The sequence below is a fragment of the Nesoenas mayeri genome (assembly GCF_963082525.1).
Source record: "Nesoenas mayeri genome assembly, chromosome: 2".
Lineage (NCBI taxonomy): Eukaryota > Metazoa > Chordata > Aves > Columbiformes > Columbidae > Nesoenas > Nesoenas mayeri.
This window is the reverse complement of record NC_137543.1, coordinates 158,784,549-158,811,751: the sequence shown is the minus strand read 5'-3', so window position 1 is coordinate 158,811,751 and position 27,203 is coordinate 158,784,549. Positions and strand designations below refer to the sequence as shown.

General features: G+C 45.2%; 1 protein-coding gene across 1 annotated transcript in view; it reads left to right on the top strand.

The window, feature by feature from the left end:
* Positions 1-21,926, top strand: part of OXSR1 (oxidative stress responsive kinase 1) — a 102,395-nt gene extending 80,469 nt beyond the window's left edge. The window contains exons 8-18 of the mRNA XM_080339339.1: positions 624-757; positions 3,366-3,414; positions 5,934-5,999; positions 6,174-6,296; positions 9,967-10,002; positions 11,537-11,692; positions 14,773-14,846; positions 16,376-16,428; positions 16,788-16,856; positions 17,629-17,693; positions 19,266-21,926. Coding sequence (XP_080195465.1) covers positions 624-757; positions 3,366-3,414; positions 5,934-5,999; positions 6,174-6,296; positions 9,967-10,002; positions 11,537-11,692; positions 14,773-14,846; positions 16,376-16,428; positions 16,788-16,856; positions 17,629-17,693; positions 19,266-19,340 — 900 coding nt within the window. The 3' untranslated portion in view covers positions 19,341-21,926. The remainder of the gene's footprint in view (positions 1-623; positions 758-3,365; positions 3,415-5,933; positions 6,000-6,173; positions 6,297-9,966; positions 10,003-11,536; positions 11,693-14,772; positions 14,847-16,375; positions 16,429-16,787; positions 16,857-17,628; positions 17,694-19,265) is intronic.
* The last annotated feature ends 5,277 nt before the right edge of the window (positions 21,927-27,203 follow it).

Sequence of the window (27,203 nt, the reverse complement as noted above, 5' to 3'; positions counted from 1 at the left end):
TTACATTAATTTGATTTCTAGGTAAGAAATACCTGCAGGGAGATCTAAACAGAGCCTTTGAATCAAAGCCTTGCACAACTGCTTGTCTCTGGAAGGCTGGGAGAAGTTCTGTTCCATTTACACCTTTAATCACACCAGACAGACTTGAAAGCAAATCCCAACCTCATGTTTGGCCCCAGGATTGCACCGCGGGCCAGGAGGCGTGGTGGAAAACAGGAGCATAAATGGTTGGGTATAAATTTACCTGGCTTCCCATGAGATGGAGGTGGATGTAAGAGTCTTGAACCTCTCAGCTGACAGTCAGAAATTGCAGAGGTGTAGAAGTTTTAAAGATGACTTTCTATGAAATTAGTGAGTGTGGGAAGCAGAAGGAAGAGGAGAGACGCTGTAACTGTCTTTGGGAGGTGGTCGGTAAATTTTTGCTGTCTGGTGAATGAATGTGAGGAGATGGTCAAGAAACTTCACCCTAAGCTCAGGCAACCCTCAGAGAACCGTTGGGATGAAACAGTCTTTGTTGACTCAGATACTTCATGAAAATGCGTGTCTAAAATACAGCATTCCCAACATTGGTCTCTAACAAAGACCAAGAAAAATCTCATTGCCAATAGACGTAATTCTTTCAGGTTTTAATGCTGACGCTACAGAATGATCCTCCATCTTTGGAAACCGGTGTGCAAGATAAGGAGATGCTGAAGAAGTATGGGAAGTCATTTAGGAAGATGATTTCATCGTGCCTACAAAAAGACCCTGAGAAAAGGTAAGAACACCAAAAGAAATTAAAAATCAATTAAAACCAAACAACAACAGGAAAACCTAAACTAAACCCACAAAGCTCATTGTATTCCATGTGTTTTCAAGCTGGTAGGCTCTCTGCCCTTCCAGCCTCTCAGTCACAATGAACACAGCAATCTCGCTGTGTGGCAGCAAGTTCTCTTGGCTGTCCTTGTTTTTAAGGATAAATGGCTTTGTGCCCGGCCATTTGGGTTAATGAGGGTGCGTCCCAGTCCCCCCCTTGCCACCTCCAGCAGGTGACTGCAGTTCATGTTTTGTTCCCTGACAAAACCGCTCTGTGTTTATAAATCAGAAAAGTACACGTTGGGCAATATGTGTTTATTTGTGAAGCTTCATAAATAAGCATTTAAAATATGCCAGAGCAAAGAAGGCTTTCAGTGGAGTTTTGACGTGCTTAATTATAAGCAATATTTGGTTTGGGAGGGGGAATAAGGAAAAACACTGGCAAATTCTACCAGCGTGTTTTCATCAATACAGATTGCTTAAGTGACCTGACGACACTTTAAGTCTTCCTTGTAATAGTAACTTGACTACTCAGTGGTATTAGAAATACCGCTGAGGGGGTGGTGTGTATGTTGAGGTTCTCAGGATATCATTATATTATATTATGGAATCGTTCAAAGCTGTGTGAGGGTCTGGCTGTCTGCGGCAGCTTAAAACCCAGAGCCTGTCACGCTGGAGAGCTCAGAACTGTTTCTGTGAAGGGCAGTCATTGCATTTGTCAGATTTAGTGAAGCTCTTTGAAGGAGTGTTCATCTTGCATTAAAAATAGTGTTCCTTTAGATGCGAAGGTAAAGAAACAAGCATTCCCACAGGTCATTTTTTATACCTCTTAGTTTTCTTTTTTTCTCCTCAATAAGCAAACTTATTACAGAATCATAGACCGGTTGGGGTTGGAAGGGACCTCTGGAGATCATCCAGTCCAACCCACCTGCTCAAGCAGGGTCACCAGAGCAGGTCACACAGGAAGGTGTCCAGGTGGGTTTGAATGTCTGCAGAGAAGGAGACTCCACAACCTCTCTGGGCAGCCTGGGCCAGGCTCTGGCACCTCAAAGTCAAGAAGTTTCTCCTCATATTCAGGTGGAACCTCCTGTGTTTCAGTCTGTGCCCGTTGTCCCTCATCCTGTTGTTGGGCACCACTGAACAGAGTCTGGTCCATGCTCTTGGCACACACTCTTGAGATATTTATAAACATTGATGAGATCCACTCTCAGCTTCTCTTCTCGAGCTGAACAGCCCCAGCTCTCTGTCTCTCCTCGTAAGAAAGAAGCTCCAGACCTTTCATCATCTTTGTAGCCTCCGCTGGACTTTCTCCAGTAATTCCTTGTCCTTCTTAAACTGGGAAGCCCAGAACTGGCCACAGAACTCCAGATGTGGCCTCACCAGGGCAGAGCAGAGGGGGAGGAACAACCTCCCTCGACCTGCTGGTCACACTCTACTTAATGCACCCCAGGTACCATTGGCCTTCTGGGCCACAAGGGCACATCGTTGACTCATGGTCAGCCTTCCAATTCTGGAAAGGAAAGAGTCCCTTCATAAAATAACAATAATGAAGACGTTTTTCAGTTCCCTTTTGTGATTAATCTGGGAAGAAAAGCTTCTCATGTATCAGGAGATGGGATCTCTTCTAACGAGCTTTGCTGATTTCATCAAGCAACTGAAGTGTAGAGTGCTTGATAAATGCTGATAGCAGGGTGGTTCTTGTGTGTGTTTGTTTTTTCCCAGCACGATGTCTCTTTTCCTTTCTCCCTTATCCCTGCAGGTTAGAGTGTGCGCTGATCAGAATGAAACGTAATCACTTTCAATCATTTTCCTCTCAACCACCACCAAGAGCCACCATCATCATCCTGCTGCGGGAGCGGGAGCCCGGCCCCTAATGAACAACTTACACAATCCGATGTATTTATGCATATTATATGGATCCTCAAAGAGGAGAATTCAGTGCAATTGCTTTTTAATTATTTATGGGGCTCCCTTGCTATACGTTGGATATTTTTTTTTGTGTATAGTAGCATAATCTGAGATGAAATAAACCCCGTGATAAATGGCATTTGCACGTTGTTAATTAAACTCTGTTACTACTTAAGTGGAGTTTGCAGTGTGGGAAATGCTGTCAGCTGGTAGTTTCTCATGTACATCTGAGTCTTCAAAGCTCCTTCTAAACCGACAAAGGAATATCTTCTACTTTTTAGTATTTATCCCAAAGCCTAACTTAAAGGGGAAAATAGCTTGTACTTGTTCCTTTTCTGTTAGACAAAGATTGATCGTTGTTTCAGTGTTGAGCAAATTGTTTCTGCAATTCTATCAGACTGAGTCCAAGGCTCAAGTTCAACGTCAAAATGGGTCAATGCCCCCCACCCCAGATTATTCACTGTTTTTGATCAGAATACACAGAGTGTTTAAAAACTGCTGGTGTAAAAATTACTTGGAATACCTTGATTTTCTAGGGGAATTGTGCAGGAGAAACCGATACCCTTATGAGATGTGGTGTTGCGACAACCTGCAAGACACTGTTGTGGTGAAAGGGAGTGTTTATAACTGTGTTTTTGTTCTACATCTGTTTTTATTGACAGACCGACAGCAGCAGAACTCTTAAGACACAAATTTTTCACGAAAGCAAAGGTAAGAAAACCCTTCCTAAATGGATCTATGGAGAGAGGGAGCTTGTCAGAAGGATGATGGGTTTGGTGACAGCTTTACTGGCGTGAGCGTGGGCTGTTTTGCTTAGGCCTGGCCTAACTGAGCGGGCTGAATGGGTCATTGTGAACGAACAGAGTTAAAACCTCTCTTCTGGACCTCCTCCTGTGTGCTGCTATTAAGAGAAATTCTCTAGCAATTCTTGAGCATTTAAATGTCTTTCGGTGGCTTTTGGGGTTTTTTCTGCTCTTGTAACGGTGCCGTTCTGGCTGCGTGTCCGACTGTAAAGGTCTCTGTGGCAGTAAATGTAACGTATATTTTAGTAAACTCTATAATCAGTCTGTATGCGAAGCAGTGAATGAAGCCCACTGTGCAGAGGGCTGCCTAAAACTGTTTCACCTTGTGTCGCCTTATGGAAAATGAAGATCTTGTGATACAAAATAGGAAGAAACTCCCATTTCTAGCCTGGAAGTGAACTGCCAGTGAGCATTTATGTAATTACTGCCTGGAGATTAACACATATACAATGTGCCAGGTCTTGTCAGGGCGAGACAGACAGAAATAATGCAGGGGATACATTTTATTTTCATGGGAATGAGGAAATGTTTCTGCTTGCTTATTTTTTTTTCTGTGCCATGTTTGTGATCAAAATACATGGGTTTTATAACACAACACAGATTAAACTGTCAAAAAGATATCTGATACCTGGGATAGCACAGCAGCATCACCAATTAATCAAAGGAGTTTTCAGCTCCCAGATTAAGAAGCTTAAATGTAATTGGCCACATCTGGGTATCTGTACGGAGCTGGATGTCCAACTAAAGTTGACGGATCTAACAGGTGCCACCAAGGAATTCTAGAGAGTGATCCAGTTTATGAAATGCAGGACTTTGCTTTAGGGCAAGTTTAATTGATGCGTGGCTGCTTGACAGTATTAACTGGGTTTTCATTGTCCGTAATGGTATTTTAGGCAACTGGATAGTCCTCATCTGTCTACCGGTGTGGCCACTTGGTGTCCAAAGTGACAAGATGGTTTACACATTGCTGACCTTTCTCCGTTTGGTTATACGAGTTTCTGATTCATGTTGTACTTCATTGTGTGTAAAATCTCCTTCATGCTTTCATTAAGCTGCCACAGAGTAACATATTAGCATATGTGGTGATAGAAAATTAACATTATTGTAAATGAGGCAATACCTAACCCGGCACCCAAAGTGAAAATGCGTGTCACTTAACGCTCAGTGTTAAATTACTTCTATACATCAGCCAAACTTGTCAGTAACTTGAGGAGCTGTAACTTGAGGACAGAATAATCCAATTTCTGTACGTCTATACTGACCTGTATATAAAAAATACAGCCTATGCTATGCAACTATATGTGTTGATAATGCCGAGAGCCACTCATCAGGAGACAACAGCGTTTGTCTTGAGGTTTCCTATCCTACCTGCAGGAGACCATCATGGGGGAGTTCTAGAAGCACTTAAAGGGCAGAGATGATGGGAATATCCAGCGTTTTGGTGGGAAATACCCAGTGCCAGGGTGGTTGCTTGGGCTGCGTACTCAAGTGGTTGGAAAGTTGTACACCCAGCAGCCAACATGTTAACGAGTCCAGAATAGCTTGCTGAAGAGGGAATTTAATACAGTAAAGCATCGCAGCTGTTTCCCAATATTTAATCTGTTGTGATCACCACAAGGGGTGATGGTTTTAAACTAAAGGAGGGGAGATTCAGGCCAGACATGAGGAAGAAATTTTGTACACTGATGGTGGTGAGACCCTGTCCCAGGTTGGCCAGAGAGGTGGTGGATGAACCATCCCTGGAGACATCCCAGGCCAGGCTGGACGGGGCTCTGAGCAACCTGAGCTGGTGAAGATGTCCCTGCTCATGGCAGGGGTGGCACTGGATGACCCTTAAAGTTCCATTCAACCCAAACTATTCTATGATTCTGTGATTCACTTGCTTCCTCTCTAAGCATCATGTGCTGTACATTTTTTCAGCCACTTCTGTTGCCCTAATTCCTGGGTCTAATTACTCTGGTATGTAGATGCTCCTACACCTGGGCCTGCCTGACATCTGAGATTTGCCTTTCGCCAGTCGGACTGGCATAAATTTAGAGGCAAGATAAAGCAAAGTGGCTGGATCCAGGTGGCGTAGGATCTGGGAATGGAAGAATGCCAAATATTGCAGCATCTGATACCCTGCTGAGACATAAGAAGTATAAAAGCGTGTTCCCCAGTAAATCAGACAGAGTACTATACAACTCCTCAGTTGTTAATTCCGCATCACTTTACACAGGGCAAGTGCGACCGCTCGTTTAAAAAGGTATTTAGGATGAAACATCATGTACTGTAGTCCAAAGGAATAAAGTGGCTTAATATCTTTGGTGCATGGGGATGAAACATGCAATATACTTTCTGCTAGAAATAACTTAGTAGTTTCTTTATTGGAAGGAATGAAAGGGCATTTTCAGCAATGCAAATGTTTGGTATTTTTTTCTTTTGCAGAATAAAGAATTTTTGCAAGAGAAGATGTTACAAAGAGCACCAACGATGTCTGAAAGATCCAGAAAGGTACTGAAAACCTCCCATGCTCTTGCTGTTACAGTCATGCTAGTTAAATAAACACTAAATAAAGTCTTTAAATGCCCTGGCAGACATTGCAAGCTGAAGATGCTCTTGTGTTGCTTCTTCTAAAAGAGATCCAGTGTAGAAGATGTCTTTGTGCTGTGTCTTTGTGCTGAGCAGGTCCGGAGAGTCCCCGGTTCCAGCGGACGTCTTCACAAGACTGAAGATGGAGGCTGGGAATGGAGTGACGATGAGTTAGATGAAGAAAGTGAGGAAGGCAGAGCAGCAATTTCACAGCTCAGGGTGGGTCCTCAAACTCCGATAGCTCTACTGTCTCTGTTTTCTTTTCCAACTGTGATATGTTTCAATATCCCTGGGAAGTATCTGGCCTTTTGAAAGTATGACATATATTAAATTATATTCCCTTCCCTTGAGTTTGTAGCTGAACAGACTCGAAGGTGTATCGATCTCTGGTTGAAGAGATTGTATTGATCTCTTCTCTGTCATCAGCTGGTCTCGTTCAGGGATGCTGAGCATCATTTAGAACACTAACTCAGATTTTTTGCTCCCAGCTCAGCACACTCATTCGCTTGAGCTGGGATGTTCCCTTTGTTTTTAAGTGTGCTGACTGTTGGAGATGCTTTCTTCTGGAAGCATCAGGAGAGGCTTTGTCCTGCTGCCCTCTCCAGGATGGAGCTGAAATCCATAGGGCCTGTGTTTATGGCTGATCTATGAAATGTACAGGGCCTGGTTCTGTCACACCAGTTACACTGAAATCCATTAGTTCTGGTAGAAAATGTCCATGAAGTTCAGCATTCAAATATCCTCCAAAAAACACCACCTCTCCCAACACATGCACAAAAACCCAAAACACAGAGGAGTAATGAATAGTCATCAACTGAAAGATTACAATAAATCTCCAGACTGATTTTTAGAGGAAGCTTTTCAATATGAAAGGGAAAAAAAAACCCCAAACAGTATTGGTTTGAGGCATTTATCCCTTTGCAGCTTTTCTCATTTCTCCTTCATTGCTTTTCCTTCTACTGATGCTCTGTATAGATGCTTTAATATTAAAAACAAGACTTTGCATCTTTTTGACATCCTTTGAATACCTGACTTTTTAAAGGCCTCTATTGATGTAGTAAGTTCATACTTTGTGGCAACAACTATTGTGACTTTCTGAAGTTACTATATCCAGCTTCATGTTACGTGGTTGAGGAGGATCTGCTGGTACCAGGTGGATACGACTGTAATTCTTGACCCTTTATAAGGTGAAATCTTCTGAATTCCTTCTGTAGGTTAAAATATAATCAAACACAGACTGTAAATTCCATGTAACTATAATCCTTCTGCCATTTTAACTAAGTTGTAAGATAGAATAACTTACACTAACTATGTGTCACCTTTTATTGCTGCCTATGGCAGAGGGCTTGGATGAGATGGACCTTTAATAGTCATTTCCAACCCAAACCATTCTGTGATTCCAGTTCTACCTGTGTTTTCTTGCTGTGTGCCTTAAAGTGCTTGCAGATTGACTTAATTTGTTAAAATGCTTCAGTATTATCCATCATAAAAGTTTCCACCTAAATATTCTGCCTTTCTCCACTTTATAGAAAAAAAAATGGGGTGAATTTAATATGTACAAACATATATTTTACAAGTCTCTTGCTAGGACTGCACCTGAAAGCAGACAAATATTTATCACAAACAGCCAGAAATGTTTGCCCGGTTCATTGAATAAGCCGACTCGCTGGCCTCGTGTCACCTTTTGGATATAAAGACTTACTAAACTTCTTCACTCTTGGTATTTAAAACCCTGAATTTAGATTAGAGCAATTGTGCTATGTGGGCTCTAAATCATTCACCTTCTGTTACTCATTAAATCCGTGCGGTGGAACATGCTGGGTCACATTTCACTGGTTCCTCACATCGTCTCTGATTACACAAGCAATAGTGAGTTATAACAAATAGATTTCAGCACATCCCCAAAGTCATCCTCTTTGTGCCTTAATTAGGTAAATGTCTTTTAATATTTGTCCTATTTCTGTCCGTGTTTTTCTTCCATTTGCTTCTGTTTGCCGTTTATCTGGGTTAGTTGTTCGCTGTGGGGTCAGAGTTTCCGTACTTGTCTGTACGGTGTCTCCCACACTCTCATCTTTCGGACAAGCTCTTTTTGAGTTATTCCTTGAGGCATCTGGATGCTCTTGGACACGAGCAGCACTGTGGCCTGCAGATGTGCAGCGCAGCTGTTTATCTCTGGGAGGAATGCCACGTTTTTCATCTTGTCTGGTAACTGTCAAGGGACGGCTCAACATCTGAGATGGATTTCAGGTTGTACCTTTCCAGCTGAGTCACTTTTTTCCTTGACACTGTCTGCACATAGTCACTGTGACGGAACTGTTCCTTCTCCTCCTCTCCGGAGGACGTCTTGTAATTTGCTGTTCTGAGAATAAGAGCTTGTGGTTTCTCTCATGAGAGGCCTCTGGGTCATGTTCCCTGTGAACTAGTCACTGCTGAGGCTGCACCTCAAATCCTGGGGGCAGTTTTGGGCACCTCATGACAAGAAAGTCCTTGAGGAGCTCAAGCAAGTGCAGAGGAGGTGACAAAGCTGGTGAGAGGCTGGAGCACAAGTGTGATGGGAGCGGCTGAGGGACCTGGGGGTTCAACTGGAGAACAGGAGCTGAGGGGAGACCTTCTGATCTCTGAACTGCCTGAAAGGAGCTTGGAGCATGGAGGGGGTTGGTCTCTCCTTCCAAGGAACAAGTGACAAGACAAGAGGAAATGGCCTCAAGTTGCACCAGGGGAGGTTCAGATTGTATATTAGGAAAAAATTCTTCATGGAAAGGGTTGTCAGGCATTGGAACAGGCTGCCCAGGGCAGTGGTGGAGTCAGCATGCTGGAGGTGTTGAATAGACACATAGATGAGGTTCTTGGGGACATGGCTTAGTGCCAGAGTTAGGTTAATGGTTGAACTCGATGATCTTAAAGGTCTTTTCCAACCACAACGATTCAATGATTCTATATGTTACAAATTGCTGTGATCTGCTTTAAGTTAGTGGCATTGGTTAAAGTTAAGATAGTGGCATGATAAGACTTATGTTCTTCTGTCAAACCTGTACTGCCCTAATCACCACCTGTCTTCTAGACCATGGTGAGGAGAAGGAACATCCCAGCACAGTCCAAGGTGTCCCCTCTGTCTATGTCCACATGACAGTTGGATGGCTCAAAGTTGACGGCTCTTATTTGCAGGGCTTTCCAAGAGTGCTCAGCAATTCCTTCCTGCTCACGTGAAACAGCTAATGAATATTGTCTTCATTTGACTGATATGCAAAGACAGGTCGCGTTCTTTGCCTGCACTTTCCCCTCCATTCCACTGGTGTCTTTGTTTCACTGCTGAACTTGCGTACAGTCAGTTTTCTCATTTCTAATGCAGAGTCCAATGGTGAGAACAGCCAAAAGATGTTCTCTATTAAACAACACAGTACACTGGTTTCTTTTTTGTTTGTTTTTCCGTTTTTTTCCAGGGTTTTCTATGGTTTAAGCAAGTCAGTTTGCAAACTAGTTCCTTAAGTATACAAATTCCAGCGGAATTCAGGAAGACAAATTTGTGTGGCTTATCTTTTTTCTGCAAGACTTTGGTAGCTTAAAATGGATTTTGCCACACTGGTGCACAAGTAATTAGATCCAGTCTGAGCAATCTAATGGTTAATGCTAATGGTTTACACTGATAGCAGCTTGGAGTGTTATATGGGTAAATACCAACTGTCCAAGTTCTGAAACACAACTGTATGTTTCTGGATGGTGTGACGTGATTAGGTTCCCACCAAATTGTGTGGTGTCCCGTTTTATTGTGCATATTAATATATATATTTAAATTGAAAGCAGTTGTGTGGATTTCATATGTTCTGACAAATCTTTCTAGTTAAATTCACTTTATTTGGGCAATGACAGCCTTTTTTTAATTGTTTTTCAGTCTCCCAGAGTGAAAGAACCTGTACAGAATTCAGAGGTAAGTTATAGTTGCAAATGGCTTCCCCAAATGACTCCTAGTTATTGCTGTTGTTTCCAGGATGGTGTTTTTGTTAGCCTTTGAACACAATACTGTGTCAAGTAGAAGCTGGTACCTGCTTGAAAGCCTCCCATAAAAAAAGGAATCAATGTCTTCCTTAAAAACCCGAAACCACACACACAAAAAGCCCCAAAACACTAACAAATAAAAACGAAAGACAACAGCAACAGAACAACAAACAAACAAAACCTGCACAACTTTAAAATGTGTGTTTTGCGTAGTCTGAATCACTGGTTTGGGACCTATGCTCGGAAATGTGAAATAAACCTGTTGTAGTATTTGATAGCAAACGAAATTTCAATTGCACTTGATAATCCACCTTCAGTTGTGTCCTGTGTTTCTTATATTAGGAATATTAGTATATCTTATCTTTCAGTGATAGAGACTGCTTATCTTCTAGAGACTGGGCTAGTCTTGCTTCTCCTTATCTGTGTGGCAAGATAAACAGAGCAGTCTCATAGAAGTTAATCTTGGGTTAGGTTGTCCTGCTTTTCCTTCATCTGTTTCCAAGGATTGATTATAAAGGGAGGTCATAAAAAAGACTACAGTTCTGGCACTGTAATTTGACAAACTAAACTCAATGCTGAAAACTAGAATCCCTTTGGGATCAATTTCCCTGTTCTGATACATCTCTTCATATATATTGTGGTTTGGAAGTCTGCTGCCAGGTTTTCAATATACAAAGTGATGTATATTTCCTACAACTGAATGGAATAAGTCACAGGGCACACTGAAGAAGTACCATCAAGCTTAGAGTTCTTTGGCTACCACACCAAAATCAATTTCTCCATTCTAAATAGCACAAGAGGTAATAAAGGTTAAACTTCCATTTAGCTCCTTTTCCCCACCCCCAAATTATTTTTCTCGCGGGGGACTGACTTTAAGTCCAAGCCTAAACATTCTTGTCTTGTGTGTTTTGAAGAAATTAAGCTCCAAATTCACTTTTCAATTGAATGTCCAGATTGGTCTCTGATATTTGTTTTACAAATGGATAAGTTATTGATGGTTATCTGTGTTCTCTGAATGGTACTATGAGTCAAAGCAGAGTTACTCTGTTCTGACTGCATGGCTATTTGAAAATATAAGTAGGATGTGGATTCTGAAGAGGAGGAACTAAAGGATAAGGTGCTCTCGTCCCAACTGGGATGTGATATGTGTGCATCCAGCTTTGGTGGCTGCACAGAGTGTAATTTTTGTCCAAGATCCAGAGTCATGCAGCTATCTTGGCTTCTTATCCTTCATTACTGGTGAGTAAAACTTGAAAATATCAGGGCAGAAGGCGTCCCCGGTTGTGAGGAAGCATTAAAACCCTTCAACACCAATGTGGGGCCGGTGTCCTGGATGCCTGGGAATGCCATTAACATTGAACTTCTCAGAGTGATTTATGTGGCATACAAGCACTTTTTGGAAAGCTGGTGCTTGAGTCAGAACTCTTGGGTTCCTTTTCTCACGAAACCACCTTTTTTCCTTGCAGCTGTTTCCATCAGCTGAACCTCCAGGTCCTTCACTCAGTGCTCCAGCACAGGCACCTACTCAACTACCTCAGGCTGCAGGACAAGCGCCTGCACAACCTCCAACTGCTGTACCTCCTCCCAGCCAGGCTCCACCAGCAGCCCCCACAGCAGCACAGGTAACAGCAGAAACCTTCGGGCCAGCTTGCAGCTTTGTTCTGTTCAAGACATGCTAAAACGATCTAAAGCTATGAAAGTTGCTTTTCTGGAGTTGGGTTAGTGCTGCTGCTTGCACTAATTAACAGCTGGGTTAGTGTCTTGCAAAAGGAGGGGAGTCAGTGTGGGGCCAGGAGTTCTTTGTTCCTATTCTGTGGGTGAGCAGTGACTTTTTCTGCTGTTCAGGGAGTGGAACCTCCTGAAACACAGGAGATTCCATCTAAATATGAGGAGAAACATCTTGACTTTGAGGTGCCAGAGCCTGGCCCAGGCTGCCCAGAGAGGCTGTGGAGTCTCCTTCTCTGGAGACATTCAAACCCACCTGGACACATCCCTGTGTGATCTGCTCTGGTGACCCTGCTTGAGCAGGTGGGTTGGACTGGATGATCTCCAGAGGTCCCTTCCAACCCCAACCAGCCTGTGGTTCTGTGTGCTCTGCTTTGAGGCAAGGTAAGAGGTAAGAAAAAGGGACAATCTTATTTAAGCTGCTTGTTCTTAACGTTTAAGGTGCAGCAGAAACAGGCTCTGATTATGTCTCTCAGTGCCATTTGCATCTGTGGAGTAAGAGTGGAGGGAAAAGTGAGAGGAAGAAACTAGAACGTGCAAGTTCTCCAGACTTCACAAGAGAGACAGGAGGCCTAGGTTACAACTGTCCTTTCAGCAGTCAGAAATTGCAGAGAAACTCCATCTTTGGGAAACTCTGAACCTTGTGGTGTTTTTATACACTTCCATTTCAAGCAGAGAGGGGAGAATGGACCTTTGAGGGCAAGTACGGAGAATGTAAAAGCTCGACAAGTTTGTATTTAATTCTTAGCTGCATCACCCCAAGGTGTAGGATACAGACCAGACAGGCAGGTGTGGCAAAGTCAGGGAAGTGCTCTGACTTGTGGTAAAAGAGCAAAATGGCCAACCTCAATCATTACTGAAGTATTTGAAACATGTCTTGTGGGTTGCTGAAGGGGAGAAGCAGAGTTTGCCAGACTCCCAAATGACAGAACCTTTTTTTTTTAATTAAAGACACCAATATTCATATTTGTTGGTGGGGAGTTGTCGTCACTGTTGGATGGGGCCAAGTTACCAATCACCCTTTGGCAGACACAAAGGGAAAAGATTTGGCAGTGTTGGTCAGAAAAATAACTCTTAGACTTACTCCTTCCTAGGAACGTTTGGTTGTTTTTATTTTAAAGAATGTGAAAAGATACGTATATCACTTCACCACAGTCAGCTCATGTTCCTCTTTACAAAACCGTTCAAGACAGAGCTTTAGTCATTAAACAAAAGTAGGGGAGTTGGGGTCTGACACATTCTTGGCTACATTAACTTCAACACTTAAATCAAAGCCCTTCAAATCTCCTGAAAAAGGGCCAGTGTTTAATCCCTGAATTTGATGCAGCAGCTGAACCACCAGCAGCAGTGAAGGCCGGGGCTCTGTTTGGTTAATTGAAGTCGTGGTGTTGGCCTCAATGAAAATGTTTTGATTTGCACTTTGATTTGCACTAGCGGAGTATCTTGCTCCCTCCCACTAGTGCCCAATAGCTTATTTGTTGGTAGCTTGTCCTCAGCTGAACTTCATACCTTTGTGTCAGTGTGTTCTTCCTTATAGCTCCTCTGTGTCAACATCATCTTCCTTACCGCTTCTTTTTGTCAATATGTTCTCCTTTATAGCTGCTTTTTGTTAATATGTTCTTCTTTATAGCTCTTCTCTGGTTATTGTAGCTCACTGGTTACTGTTTTGCAGACCTCTGGTCTTGTCTATGAGCCCTTGTTTGTTTTCACTGACCTGGTAAAGCTTTCAGCTTTAACAGAAACAAGATTGTGATCAGAAGCCCCAAGCTGCATGGCTGACACAAAACTACCTACAAATGGAATGAAATAGTCTTAAAGGGCTATTGTTTTTTTTACTCTCATGAAGAAGCAAATTATCTAAATTAAAAAGCTCGGTCAAGGCTTCTAGACTTAAATTCTCAGGTGTGTGTCTTGTTAGTGCAGATTTAAAATCCCTGACTCAGCATGTGCAGCACAGAGAAATTCTGCAGTGGAAGAGTGACCGACCCTTTTCTGTTTTGTTTGGGTTTATTTTGGTGGAGATTGATTAACAATTAGCCCTTGACTTGGAAGTAAAAGTGCTATAAAGACAGACACCTCCTGGGCCTGTCCTGCTGGAAATCTGCTGCTGACCAATATAAAGTGCTGTGATTACAGCTTCCAGTAATTACTCAAAGTAACATAGAAACTAAAATAGGCAGTTATAAAATTGCTGATAGATGCTCTTAAAGCCTTTGACTTTACAAAAAAAACAAGTAGCTGAGAGTATGTGCTAATCTGCCAGTTAAATTATTTTATAGGTACTCTTTGCAATTGTGTCAGGTTTTTAAATAAAATGTTCAGAGCAGGGATTAAAACGCAGGGGTCAGGGAAAAATTGAATGAACTATAACAAGGGCAAGTGTAGAGTCTTAGGTCTGGGCAGGAACAACCCCAGGTTCCAATGTAAGTTGGGGAATGACCTATTAGAGAGCAGTGTAGGGGAAAGGGACCTGGGGGTCCTGGGGACAGCAGGATGACCATGAGCCAGCACTGGGCCCTGGTGGCCAAGAAGGCCAATGGTACCTGGGGTGGGTTAGAAGGGGGGTGGTCAGTAGGTCAGAGAGGTTCTCCTGCCCCTCTACTCTGCCCTGGGGAGACCACACCTGGAATATTGTGTCCAGTTGTGGCCCCTCAGTCTTGAAGCTGCCATGAATGCCTAAAAACCATCTCAACACAAAGCGAGCGGTCGTCTTACATTTAGCACTTCTGAAGCCTCTTGTAATTTTGGCATTTCTCAAAGTTGTGTCGCTTTTACTCTTTTCAAGGCTGTTGCAGAGAACCTCCTGGGTTACTGTTTAGGCGTGAAGTTCTCCTGTCGTCTTTTTCACTGTAGTGCAATGACTCCAATGACGAGTTAAACTTTTATTTGTATTCCTAGTCGTTCAAGGTTGTCTGTAGTTTTAAAACCAGAGAAAGGAATAATTAATCTGTTTTAAAATTATGTAATCCTCTTGCAGGCCCCACCTGCCCCTGCTGCAGCTCTGGTACAGGAAGATACAAAAGTCCCCATCAGCCTTGTACTAAGGTTAAGGTAAGGGCACAAAACTGACCCATTCTGTCTAAGTGAGTTTTTGTAGATAGGGACAGTGGAAGATGCATCTTGCCAAGTGCTTTTTAATTAAAAGAGTGGTGGTTATGTGCTGTTTGTCAGCCTGGATTTCATCCACTCTTCTGAAAATGGGAGCCAGGAAAGCACTGGAATAGTTTGGGTTGGAAGGGACCTTCAAAGGTCATCACTTCTTCAGTTTGACAAGAGCTGTAGATTGAAAGAGAGAGAGATATTTGTATAAATATTCCCCAATTTTAACAAGGTGGGAAGGAAGGATTATCTGAGTTCCCTAAAGCGATCAGGGATCCAGGGGTTCCGGCCTCCTCTGGACCATCTTACTCTTCAGGCACAAGTTTAGTCTTCAGCCAGTTCTGAAAGTGAAGCGCTTTTACTCAATTTACGGCAGAGATTGTGGTCTGTGTTGCTAGAAATAGGCAGAAAACAGACTATTGGCACGTTCTGCTGTCAGTCGTTACACATATTGACGTTTCTCACTGAAGGAACCTGCCTCTCATCTCTGTAGGCATCTCAGGTTTTGGTAGATGTTGGTCTGGGACTTCTGAACATCACCTCCCAGTCTTCCCTGGCCAGATGTTTGCATCTGCGTTTGAGCAAGGGCCTACTTCTCTGAAGAGTGTGCTCCAAGGATCTGTCTTCTGACAGATATGAGTTGGTGAGACAGTGGAGCAATGTGGCCTTGTATCAGAGAGGTGGCACTTGCTTGTCCTGGACTTCAGGCCACTTGGGTTAAGAAACAGAATGTGCCCAAGTGATTAGTTTCTGTCCTAGGAAGGTAAAGGGTGCAATGAATTCACCAGTGGCCAATGGTACCTGGGGTGTATTAGAAGGGGGGTGCTCAGTAGGGCAGAGAAGTTCTCCTGCCCCTCTACTCTGCCCTGGGGAGACCACACCTGGAATATTGTGTCCAGTTGTGGCCCCTCAGTTCCAGCAGGACAGGGAACAGCTGGAGAGAGTCCAGTGCAGCCACCAAGATGCTGAAGGGAGTGGAGCATCTCCCGTGTGAGGAAAGGCTGAGGGAGCTGGGGCTCTGGAGCTGGACAAGAGGAGACTGAGGGGTGACCTCAGAAATGTTTACAGACATATAAAGGGTGAGTGTCAGGAGGATGGAGCCAGGCTCTTCTCGGTGACAACCAATGATATGACAAGGCGCAATGGGTTCAAACTGGAACACAAAAGGTTCCACTTAAATTTGAGAAGAAACTTCTTCATGGTGAGGGTGGCAGAGCCTGGCCCAGGCTGCCCAGGGAGGTTGTGGAGTCTCCTTCTCTGCAGACATTCCAACCCGCCTGGACACCTTCCTGTGTAACCTCATCTGGGTGTTCCTGCTCCATGGGGGGATTGCACTCGATGAGCTTTTGAGATCCCTTCCAATCCCTGACATTCTGCGATTCTCCTCCCAGAGTGATTATTCAATGACAGCACTTTCTTTTGGGCACCCAGCAGTGCGACAAAATGGTCTCTTCTATCTAAAAGTTCTCTTCTCTCCGCAGGAATTCAAAAAAAGAGCTCAATGATATTCGATTTGAATTCACCCCAGGGAGAGGTGAGCCGGGGGGAGATTCCAGTGTGTGGAGGTGGTTTGGGCAAAGGGAAGATTTTGTGTTTGTGCAATTCTGTGTATGGGAGCCCAGGATGAGTGTCTGTCTGTAGTGGGTGGGCTTGGAGCTCTTGTAAAACTGTTCATGGATGTGACCAAAGTGCAGCCCTTCGAATTCCAGCTCAGAGTTTGACAGCAGAGCTCAAACCTGCCTGACTGCACCTTGTTTGCGCCCTAATATCTGTCTTTTATGAACAACTCTTTTGCTGTTTGGTTTGGACAAGCTCCTTTAGTTTTTTGTGTGACACCTTCATCGAGTGGATAATTTCTATGTGCTGACCATCTCTTGGTTTTCTCTCCAACAGACACTGCTGATGGTGTGTCTCAAGAACTCATTTCAGCAGGTCTTGTTGATGGCAGAGATCTGGTAATAGGTAATTAGTATTTTTTTAATACTAATTTCAATATTTTTTTCTGTGTTTAAAATGACCTGTCCATGGGTACTAGGAGAGTTTGCTGTGACCTTGGTTCTCTACCCCAGCAACTCTACAAAACTCTCAATTCCGCTGTCAGTTCTGTGCTGGTACATTTGGGCAGCCCCTAGTCCACAAGGACATGAAGTAGCTGCAAACATTTGTGAATTACGAATGCATTAGCTATATCAGTCTCATCTGACATATATATGTTGCCAAATTGCTGCACGAGCCCGTATAACTCGTGGGTCCTGCACAGAAGAGGTCTGGGTGTTGTATGGATATGAACAGTAAGATCAACAGCTGCTTCTAGCAACAGTTTGCTAAATCAATGTGTCCTGTAGAGCAGAGGAGACTTTTAAACTCTCACCTCTGCCAGTGTATTTAGACCACAGCAAACAAAACCGTTCGTTACACACAGGCCACAGCGTTTGGAAAGGCTGCTAGTGCAGAATTAACTGATTTCCAGGTGCAGTTGGGCAATTTATTACTACTAATCCCACCACATCTAGGAAAAAATAACTACCTCTGAAAAGCAGTATACTAACAAACAGCATTTTCAGAGCTTAAAGCTTTAGACTTAAGTAGTGAGCTTAACTGAAACCTAAACTTTTTCTCCTTTTTAAAAGTTCTAAGTTTGCTGGGTAATAGAAATAGGCATAGTGAGTTTGGGATGTTTTTTTTCCTAGCTTGTCCTAATATTTGCCCTTTTTCTCTGTGTGTGTGATTTCAGTTGCAGCCAATCTGCAGAAAATTGTGGAAGAGCCGCAAGCAAACAGATCCGTCACCTTCAAACTGGTATTTATGCCTGTTCCCTCATCGAACAAGCTGTTGTTTGCAAATAGAAGCCATCCTGTATAGGTGCCTGTGGTGTCTGCTGTAGGAATCTAATATATACACTCTAAATATTCCCTTCTTGCCCAAAATTTCCTACTGGTTGTGTAACAGTGGGCAGTGCAGGCTCCCTGCTTGTGTCTCCTGAGCAGCACCCGGGTTAAATAACTGTGAGATGATGTGTTAATACAAACATGGCCTTATCCTGGCTGATAAGAATATCAAATATTACAAAAGGGTATTTTCTGGCCTTGGGACATAGACTTACCCAGAAATTGCAGAAATACTTCAGGGCAGGTAAGCGGGCTATGAAATTTTGGGGAATGACCTGTTAGAGAGCAGTGTAGAGGAAAGGGATCTGGGGGTCCTGGGGACAGCAGGATGACCATGAGCCAGCACTGGGCCCTTGTGGCCAGTAAGGCCAATGGTACCTGGGGTGGGTTAGAAGGGGATGGTCAGTAGGTCAGAGAGGTTCTCCTGCCCCTCTGCTCTGCCCTGGTGAGACCACACCTGGAATATTGTGTCCAGTTGTGGCCCCTCAGTTCCAGCAGGACAGGAAACTGCTGGAGAGAGTCCAGCGCAGGGCAACAAAGATGCTGAAGGGAGTGGAGCGTCTCCCGTGTGAGGAAAGGCTGAGGGAGCTGGGGCTCTGGAGCTGGACAAGAGGACACTGAGGGGTGACCTCATTCATGTTTACAGATATATAAAGGGTGAGTGTCAGGAGGATGGAGCCAGGCTCTTCTCGGTGACAACCAATGGTAGGACAAGGGGTAATGGGTTCAAACTGGAACACAAAAGGTTCCACTTAAATTTGAGAAGAAACTTCTTCTCAGTGAGGGTGGCAAAGCCTGGCCCAGGCTGCCCAGGGGGGTTGTGGAGTCTCCTTCTCTGCAGACATTCCAACCGGCCTGAACACCTTCCTGTGTAACCTCATCTGGGTGTTCCTGCTCCATGGGGGGATTGCACTGGATGAACTTTTGAGGTCCCTTCCAATCCCTGACATTCTGTGATTCTGTGAAATGCTATGGACTCCTTTCTTGAAGGAGGAGAACAGGGAGGATCCAGATATGTTGTCTCTGAGGAGGAAATCAGAGAATGAAGGGAGAGAACAAAAAAACAGCAGGGGGAAAAGAGCCAAAACTAAGATAGGCCAGGCAAAGAGAAGGAATGACAGATGAATCCTTCAGGCATGATGAAATTTAGGTAGGAAGAGTGGCAAAGTGAAGGTGTAAACAGTTTGTTGGTAGCGAAGCTGTGTTGTTTTTCACTCTTTCTGTAAGGAGTTTTCACTTGTTTTGCTCCACTTAGTACTCGTAGCCCTGGTCAGAGCAGGTATTGGCAAAACTTCAGTCCTAGCCCTTCCTAGCTTCCAAAAAAGGGCTCAATTTTAACTATGGGTGATGCCCATAGTGCAAAGCTGTCCTATGACTGTTCTCTCCTTAGGCTATATCTGATCCACCTTGTGATAACATACGGTGTATATCAGAGGGCAGAGCGTGCGTGTCGCTATTTGGATCTCTGTTCCTTGTGTTTCAGGCATCTGGTGTTGAAGGCTCCGATATTCCCGATGATGGCAAACTTATAGGATTTGCACAGCTCAGCATCAGCTAAACAATGGTCCCAGGAGATGTTTCCCAACCGAGAACCCACATGTGCATATTTGTAATGCTTCTGTTAGCCTAAAAAAGAAACAAACCACTACTGCCAAAGAATTGAACTACAGCCCCTTCCTAGAAGCTTTAACATTTTCCTTAATAGGAACATGTACCTTCCTGAAATTACCGATGGTGTTTACACCTTTTGTAAACAACTCTCATGTTTTTTGTATCTGTCATCTCAAACATGCAGCTCCAACACATCATTGCCTGCATGTTCGTTTTATTATTGCCTTACTTTAAAGAAAAATACTACTGAGTACGAAGCAGGGGGTTCCACTGCTCTGATGATCACGCCTAAATGTTTGCTTACATGTGGTTTCATTTTATTTTTGTTCACTTGCTATTTTTGCACAACTTTTAATACTGAACGGATCTTCTTTTGTTCTTTACCTGCTTCTCCTTCCATCTGAAACACCAATGTACATGTTGTTTGGGTCACCTGGAGTGCTGAGAAATCCGCTTCTCTTCGGCTGTGTGTTTTAAAACTGCTGGTTTGAACCTGAGCAAGCCAAGTCTTAACCCGCGGGAGGGAGAGCCGCCTTCCCTTGTGCTTGTGTTTTTGAGAAGTTCCTTGACTTTGAGGTGTTAAAGTCAGCTTCTCTTTGTAAACTGCCTTATTTTTTTATTATTATTATTATTGTTATTATTATTTTACTCTTTTGGTTCTCTCCACATGAGTGCCAGGCGTGGCATGAGGGCTGAACCTTTTAATTCACGTTAAGCAGTCCTTCCTCAAAACGCCTTTCATTCTGCATCTTAGATATAGCCTGTTCGTGCAAGCAGAGCAATGAGGCATCGCAGGCTGGAAACTGGTCTTTCAGATGATCCACAGAACACCTGTGGGCAGAGGGAGAGCAGATCTGTGTCACTCTGCGTTGGCTAAGGACACACTTGGAACTGTTCACGAAACCCAGTCTGTGATGCCCGGCTGCGCGTGTCCTCCCGACGTGTCCCCCAGTCCCTTTGCAAACTGGTACCCATGGAACCACCCCTGTCGTGTTTTACAGCAATAAAGAATCGCCAGTAGAGTGGTAGTGCTGGGCAAGCGGGCGCCGGGCTGTGTCCCTCCTGCACTAATGGCTTGGGCCATCAGCCTTCTCGCCGGTCCGAGCCTCGACGTTTGATCAGGATGTCACTGAAACCCCGTCACACACATGTATTTAGCTTTTCTTTCTATTATATGGTGTTGAATTTGAGTTTCTACGTGAATAATATAAATTATACTCTGGGTTTGATAAGAGACACTTGTAATGCAATATGTGAATAATGGTGTTGATTATTTTTTTTCCCTACTGTTTCACAGTTGGCCTTTGTAACTGCTATTGGCTCTGGAGTGTTTTCTACACAGCAATTGTAAGCCTGTAATTTAACACACAGATGGAAACGTGTTTGGTTTCCATCAGCCACAAACAATGCAGAAACAGAGTGTTAAAGCGGAATGACTGGGTTCAATTAGGACTTTTAAAAATTTCCGAGTCTTCAGGTGAACAATCTATATTTATACATTGTTCTCTACGAGCAGCTGTGGAAACTTCTTCCTGAATTGTGCATGTCCTTTTTATACCACCCTTGTTGCTTTTAGCCCCTGGGTGGATATTTGGTATATCCCCGTGGGCTATTTGCAGCCCTGTGGCTGGTGAGTGTGAAGGAGAGGAGAATAGAGGGTTTTGGGGGTCAGAGCACCCCAGGGTGCTGAGCAGATGCTCTCAAGAATCCTGGGAGCAAGTACCCGATACCAGGGAGGTGATGCTGGTTGGGTTGGCCGAGTGTGTCCATGTGGCACCTCTGGCACCTTCTCCTATTGCCCAACACAAAGCGCTCCCCTTCACTTCCCCCATCGATCTCTTGACTTGGAACAGCAGGCTGGACCTCGATTGGCACGTCCCCCTCTGCTCCACACGGATGCGTTGGAAACCTTTAGGATCCGGAGACAAGGTAGTCTTGGTACAGTATTATTTTCCCCTTCTGCCTCATGCCGTGGGGACCTCTTCGTTCATTTGTGTGCTGGTGCTGAGAAAAGGTAGGACTCAAACTGCTCAAATGGAACAATTCTGCATCTATTTATTTATTCCCCACCTTCTCCAAGCCAGGCCTTAGAGAGCTTGAGCTCATGCTATCCCAAGGCTCCTTAGTTCTTTAATGGAGAAAATTAAGTAAGGAAGAAACGGATGGTTTTTCACCCTATAGATCTCCAGATGTTTTGGGTAGGGATCCAAAATAGGAGTTATTACAGTGCTAGACAACTGTCTTTTCTGATGTTCCAGTAAGTGCCAATGCTATTCATAATCGTTTTCCAATGTCATTAAGAATTTGGTTTTTGTGCAAATTTCTGATCTGAACCTGGAAGCAGGTGGTAATTTTTGGTTCCTACTTTTAAGGACAGTGCTCTGTTAATGAAAACGGATCCTCTTCACAACTTTGGTGTATTGTAGATTATAATGAAAGATGTAAAATATTCAGGCTTTTTTTCCTTTTTTGGACTTTGTATTTTACTGCATGTCTCTAATTTTTAATCAATAAAGAACAAATTGTCCATTGGCGTGGGTTTGGTGTGTGGTTTCCGTGTCATTGGGTTAGATGGTGCATGTTATTGCTCTTTGCAGCTGCCTGAAAGGAGTTTGGAGCATGGAGGGGTTGGTCTCTTCTCCCAAGTAACAAGTCATAGGACAAGAGGAAATGGCCTCAAGTTGCACCAGGGGAGGTTCAGTTTGGATATTAGGAAAAAATTCTTCATGGGAAGGGTTGTCAGGCATTGGGACAGGCTGCCCAGGGCAGTGGTGGAGTCAGCATGCTGGAGGTGTTGAATAGACACATAGATGAGGTTCTTGGGGACATGGCTTAGTGCCAGAGTTAGGTTAATGGTTGAACTCGATGATCTTAAAGGTCTTTTCCAACCACAATGATTCAATGATTCTATATGTTACAAATTGCTGTGATCTGCTTTAAGTTAGTGGCATTGGTTAAAGTTAAGATAGTGGCATGATGAGACTTATGTTCTTCTGTCAAACCTGTACTGCCCTAATCACCACCTGTCTTCTAGACCATGGTGAGGAGAAGGAACATCCCAGCACAGTCCAAGGTGTCCCCCTGTCTATGTCCACATGACAACCGGACCTGTTAGGAGTCAAAGCTGAGGGCTCTTATTTGCAGGGCTTTCCAGGAGTGCTCAGCAATTCCTTCCTGCTCATGTGAAACAGCTAATGAATATTGTCTTCATTTGACTGATATGCAAAGACAGGTCGTGTTCTTTGCCTGCACTTGCCAGGATGGCGCTTAGGCTTGTACCCTGAGAGCCCCTGAGAGCTTGACTCTGGTTGAAAGGTTTTCTTCAAGCTGTGCAGCTTCCCTTGTCCAGGAACACCTCGGTGTGACAGAAACTGGTATTAAAGTGGGATGATTTATACCCTGAGAAGCATTTGGAGCATGAGCTGCACACCTTCCTTTCCACCTCCTATTTGTTCTTTCTGAATTTGGAGATTAAGGGCAGGTCTGATCCAGAGTTGCTACTGAGGTGTCTCATGTTTATAGTGGAGCCAGGATTTCAAGAAAATACACTGATGGTGGGAGATGGAGCCCAGGTTTGTCCCCATCTTGGGACCATGATGGGTCCAAGCTCTGGCTGGGCTGTTCTGAGCTCTGGTGAGACCCCCCCTGCAGTGCTGGTCCAGCTCTGGTTCCTCAGCACAGGACACACATGGACCTGCTGGAGAGGGGCCAGAGGAGCCACAGGAATGATCCGAGGCTGGAACAGCTCTGCTGGGAGGACAGGCTGAGAGAGCTGGGGTGTTCAGCTGGAGAAGAGAAGCTCCGGAGAGACCTTATTGTGGCCTTTCAGTGCTTAAAAGGGGCCTGTAAGAAAGATGGGGACAGACTTTTTAGCAGGGCCTGTTGTGATAGGACAAGGGGTGATGGTTTAAAACTAAAGGAGGGAGATTCAGGCTGGACATGAAGAGGAAAGTTTTGACACGAAGGGTGGTGAGAGCCTGGCCCAGGTTGGCCGGAGAGGTGGTGGATGAAGCATCCCTGGAGACATCCCAGGCCAGGCTGGACGGGGCTCTGAGCAACCTGAGCTGGTGAAGATGTCCCTGCTCATGGCAGGGGTGGCACTGGATGAGCTTTGGAGGTCCCTTCAACCTAAACTATTCCATGACTGCCCTGTTAGCACCGCTTTCCCCGCCGCAGCAGACTCATGTCCCAGCGGTCGTGCTTCAGGCTGTGAGAGCGAGGAGGTGCCAGAAGTGAAAGGTCTTGTCCCAGCGTGCAGGTGATGAGGCTGTCGGCAGGTTGCCAGTGAACCTCTTGCCAGGAGATTGCAAACGCTGCTGTGGCCTGGCCCTGAGCCACTGCTGTGCTGGTGGCAGCGGGTTTGTCACGGCAAATGCCGGCGGTTTGGTGTCTGCTCAATTCAAGTGGTCATCTGGACAACTTTCCTCAGTCGTGGGCATCTTTTAAGAGTGACCTCAGTGTCATGATGTCTCCGTTCAGAGAAGCAGAAGGGCTTCTACTCAGTTTGTGGGAATGGAGAAGTTTCCCTAAAGCTTCAGGGACTTGTCAATGACAAGATTTGTGATTTTGGGGAGTGTGTATGGATGGTCCGGTTCTAAATGTGTTCCCTAGACCTTTTGGCTGCGATGCACCCATCTGTGTTTGCCTGAAAATATGCACGTTCTTGCTTAAAAACAAACAAAAAACCCCCACCAAAACAAATCAAAATGCGGTCGTCTTGGATGGTGGCACTTCTTAAGTTCTTTTTTCCATTCACTCCAAGCCTCTTGGGCTTAGTTTGCCATTTTCTGGCTCTTTATTTCTCTTAAACTGTTCCCCTTTACTCTCACATCCAGAAAACTTCACCTGGGTTGTATGTAACTCGCACGTTTTAGGTGTGGGATGGTGAGGGATGTTCTGCATCGCTGCATCTCATCCCCTGCATCTAAGCCAACTTCTTTGCAGTCTCTCCAGTATTTAGCCAAACCCTCCTTAAAAAAGCCTCAGATATCTATATCCCAGCTTTCTCTCCCATCCCCGCCCCCATAGGAAATCTCTTTATGGACACTCTTAAAGGCCCCAGCGGCCTCAAAGTCCTCCTGTGACCGACTAGTCCACCAGTTACCTTCACCCTTGGATGTTGCCCTTTATGGATGCTCACCATGAGATGTCTCGTGCTTTCTCTTTCACTTAATGGGGACATGGTGTGATTACAAATCCCAACCCAGAGTGTTGCTTTTCCTTCAAATTTGCACACTTCTTGTGGCTGCTGACAGCTGTAGGGCTTAATCTTGGGCTTAAGCAACTGTTGCGGGCCCAGGAAAGCCTGTCTCTGCAGGTACTGCTGCCCATGTCAGACATTCTGAGAGCATTTGGGGATTTTGGCTGGTGCTGCTCACCTCGTTTCCCTGCCTCAGTGTGGCTTTCCACCACATCTGCTATCTTTACGTGGTTCCACACATGCCACATCATTGTGACACCAGCTGGATCCGTGCCATCGGCCCCAACCTGACCGAGGAAGAGCAGCTGAACCTCACCCCGCTGTGGGACATGGAGTGGTGCTCCATGTACTCACGGGCAGACCGCGACCTCATCTCCATCATGGTGTACAGCTTGAATGCCATGGAGAAGTGCAGCAGTACCCCTCAGACCATGGTGGCCACTCAGGTTTGTGACATCCTTTTGTTTCTGGTTGCTTTCTACTGTGGAAAATGGTGTTTTGAAGGCTGGGGTGCTCAGTGAGGACCAGGCACGCCTGGAGGTGTGATGTTCCTTCTGTGCTTTAGCTTTGGTGCTTAGTGTCTCCCCAAACGGCAGCAGATCGATTCCTCCTGACCTTTACCAAAAGCCATGGAAAGGTGTGTTGTGGACACATGCCCTGCTCAGGTGCTGAGGAGATCATCTCAGCCCAGAGCAGCGACTCAGCTCCAACCTTTGCTGCCTCCTCACCTGCTGGAAACCTCCTTCCTTTGGTCCTTGGTCCAGCGCCTTGGTGTCCTTCAGCCTCCTTTAAATGTGATGCCCAGCTCAGGCTCTCCAGTGCTGGTCGGAGCAGAACAGGTCACATTTTCTCTCGCAAAAGTTCTGGCAGTGTTTTGTTCCAGTCTTCTGGCTCCTGCTTCTCCAGGTCCATGAGACCCCATGACTGACGTCTGATTGACCCTCCTGGGCTTCCTCATTTAATCATGATGAAGAACAGATGGAGCTGCTTTCTAGCATGGAGCCAGGAGCCAGCCAGTGGAGATGGAAGGATCAGGCCTGGGAAGGGCTCCCCTGAGCTTCTGAACATCTTTGACTCAGCTTTTAGTGAGGTTTGGCCTGTCCCATCTTCTGCAGGGCTTTGGAGCACAAGTGTGATGGGAGCGGCTGAGGGACCTGGGGGTTCAGCTGGAGAACAGGAGCTGAGGGGAGACCTTCTGATCTCTGAACTGCCTGAAAGGAGCTTGGAGCATGGAGGGGGTTGGTCTCTTCTCCCAAGGAACAAGTGACAGGATGAGAGGAAATGGCCTCAAGTTGTGCCAGGGAAGGTTTAGATTGGACATGAGGAAAAATTTCTTCTCCAGAAAGGGCTGTCAGGCACTGGAACAGGCTGCCCAGGGCAGTGGTGGAGTCACCATCCCTGGAGGGGTTTAAAAGGTGTTTAGATGAGGTTCCTAGGGACATGTTTCAGTGCCAGAATTGGGTTATGGTTGGACAAAGTGATCTCGAAAGTCTCTTCCAACCAAAATGATTCTATGATGAAGCAGAGATCAAGGTGAACAGAAGAACCTTGATTTCATCCTCCATCTGAGTTTCCTAGTTGACTTGAACAGACCAAATTTGTGTTGCCCACCACCTCCACCTGGTTCAGTGTTTGCCTGTTTATCTGTTATCATTGGCGCTCCCTGCTTGTGGCTGCTGAGCTGGACTTATCCTTGGGGCAGCATCTCCTCTGGCTGCCTGGGGAGCTGGTGTACCTCCAGGTTTGCCCTGTGGGTGCCCTGGTCAAGCCAAACAGGGCAGCCATGATCTGGTTTCCATCATGCAGTTCCCAGCAACCTGTGGGCAGGAGAAGCCTCCAAGTTGCTTTTGGGCACCTCTGGAGTCTTTGCCTCATGGACATCCCAAAGGGGCTGTTCTTACATCAGGGATGGGTTGAACAGAGCTGGTTTGATGTTCTCCATGATTGTTTTAAGGCAGGAAGGCATTTGAGCTGAGTTTTGCCAAACTTGCCTCAAGCAGTATTGCCCCGTGTCAGATTTCTCCCATCCTTATTCGCCTTCCCCAACTTCTCTCTGCATAGAACCCCCACGAGCCTGCGGGGTGGCCCAGAACTGGTGGCAAAGGTGGATGTCGCATGTGTCACTTGTGTTTGCACAGGAAAGCTGCCAAAGATGCAGGAGATGGAGTCTCACATCACCTGGGACCACAGCCACCCAGCCACCCTCTATTGCCTCCAGCTCTGCCCATCCATCAGCATCACTTCTTTTATCCCTTGGGACTTCTCCCAGCTCTGCATCACGCTGGGCTGTCTTGGCCCCTCTGAACTTTGCTTTCCCACGTGGAACTGCTGGAGACGGTCACAGGGGTTCAGCAAACACAGCTCCTGCAGTTGCTTTGGAAAGGTCTTTTCCCACGGCAGGGCCACCTGGCTCTGGCACAGAGTGGGATCCAGGTCGCCTGACACCGGGATCCTTCTGCTCCAGACGGGCGCTGTGTGGGTGGCACACAGATGATTAATGTATTACGCGGTGTACTTAGGACAGGTAAAACATTAGGCATTGTCTATCCTGACTACACATTTGTGGTGGCTGGCTATGACTGTGGAGCTTATCTCAGGTTTAAACATTAA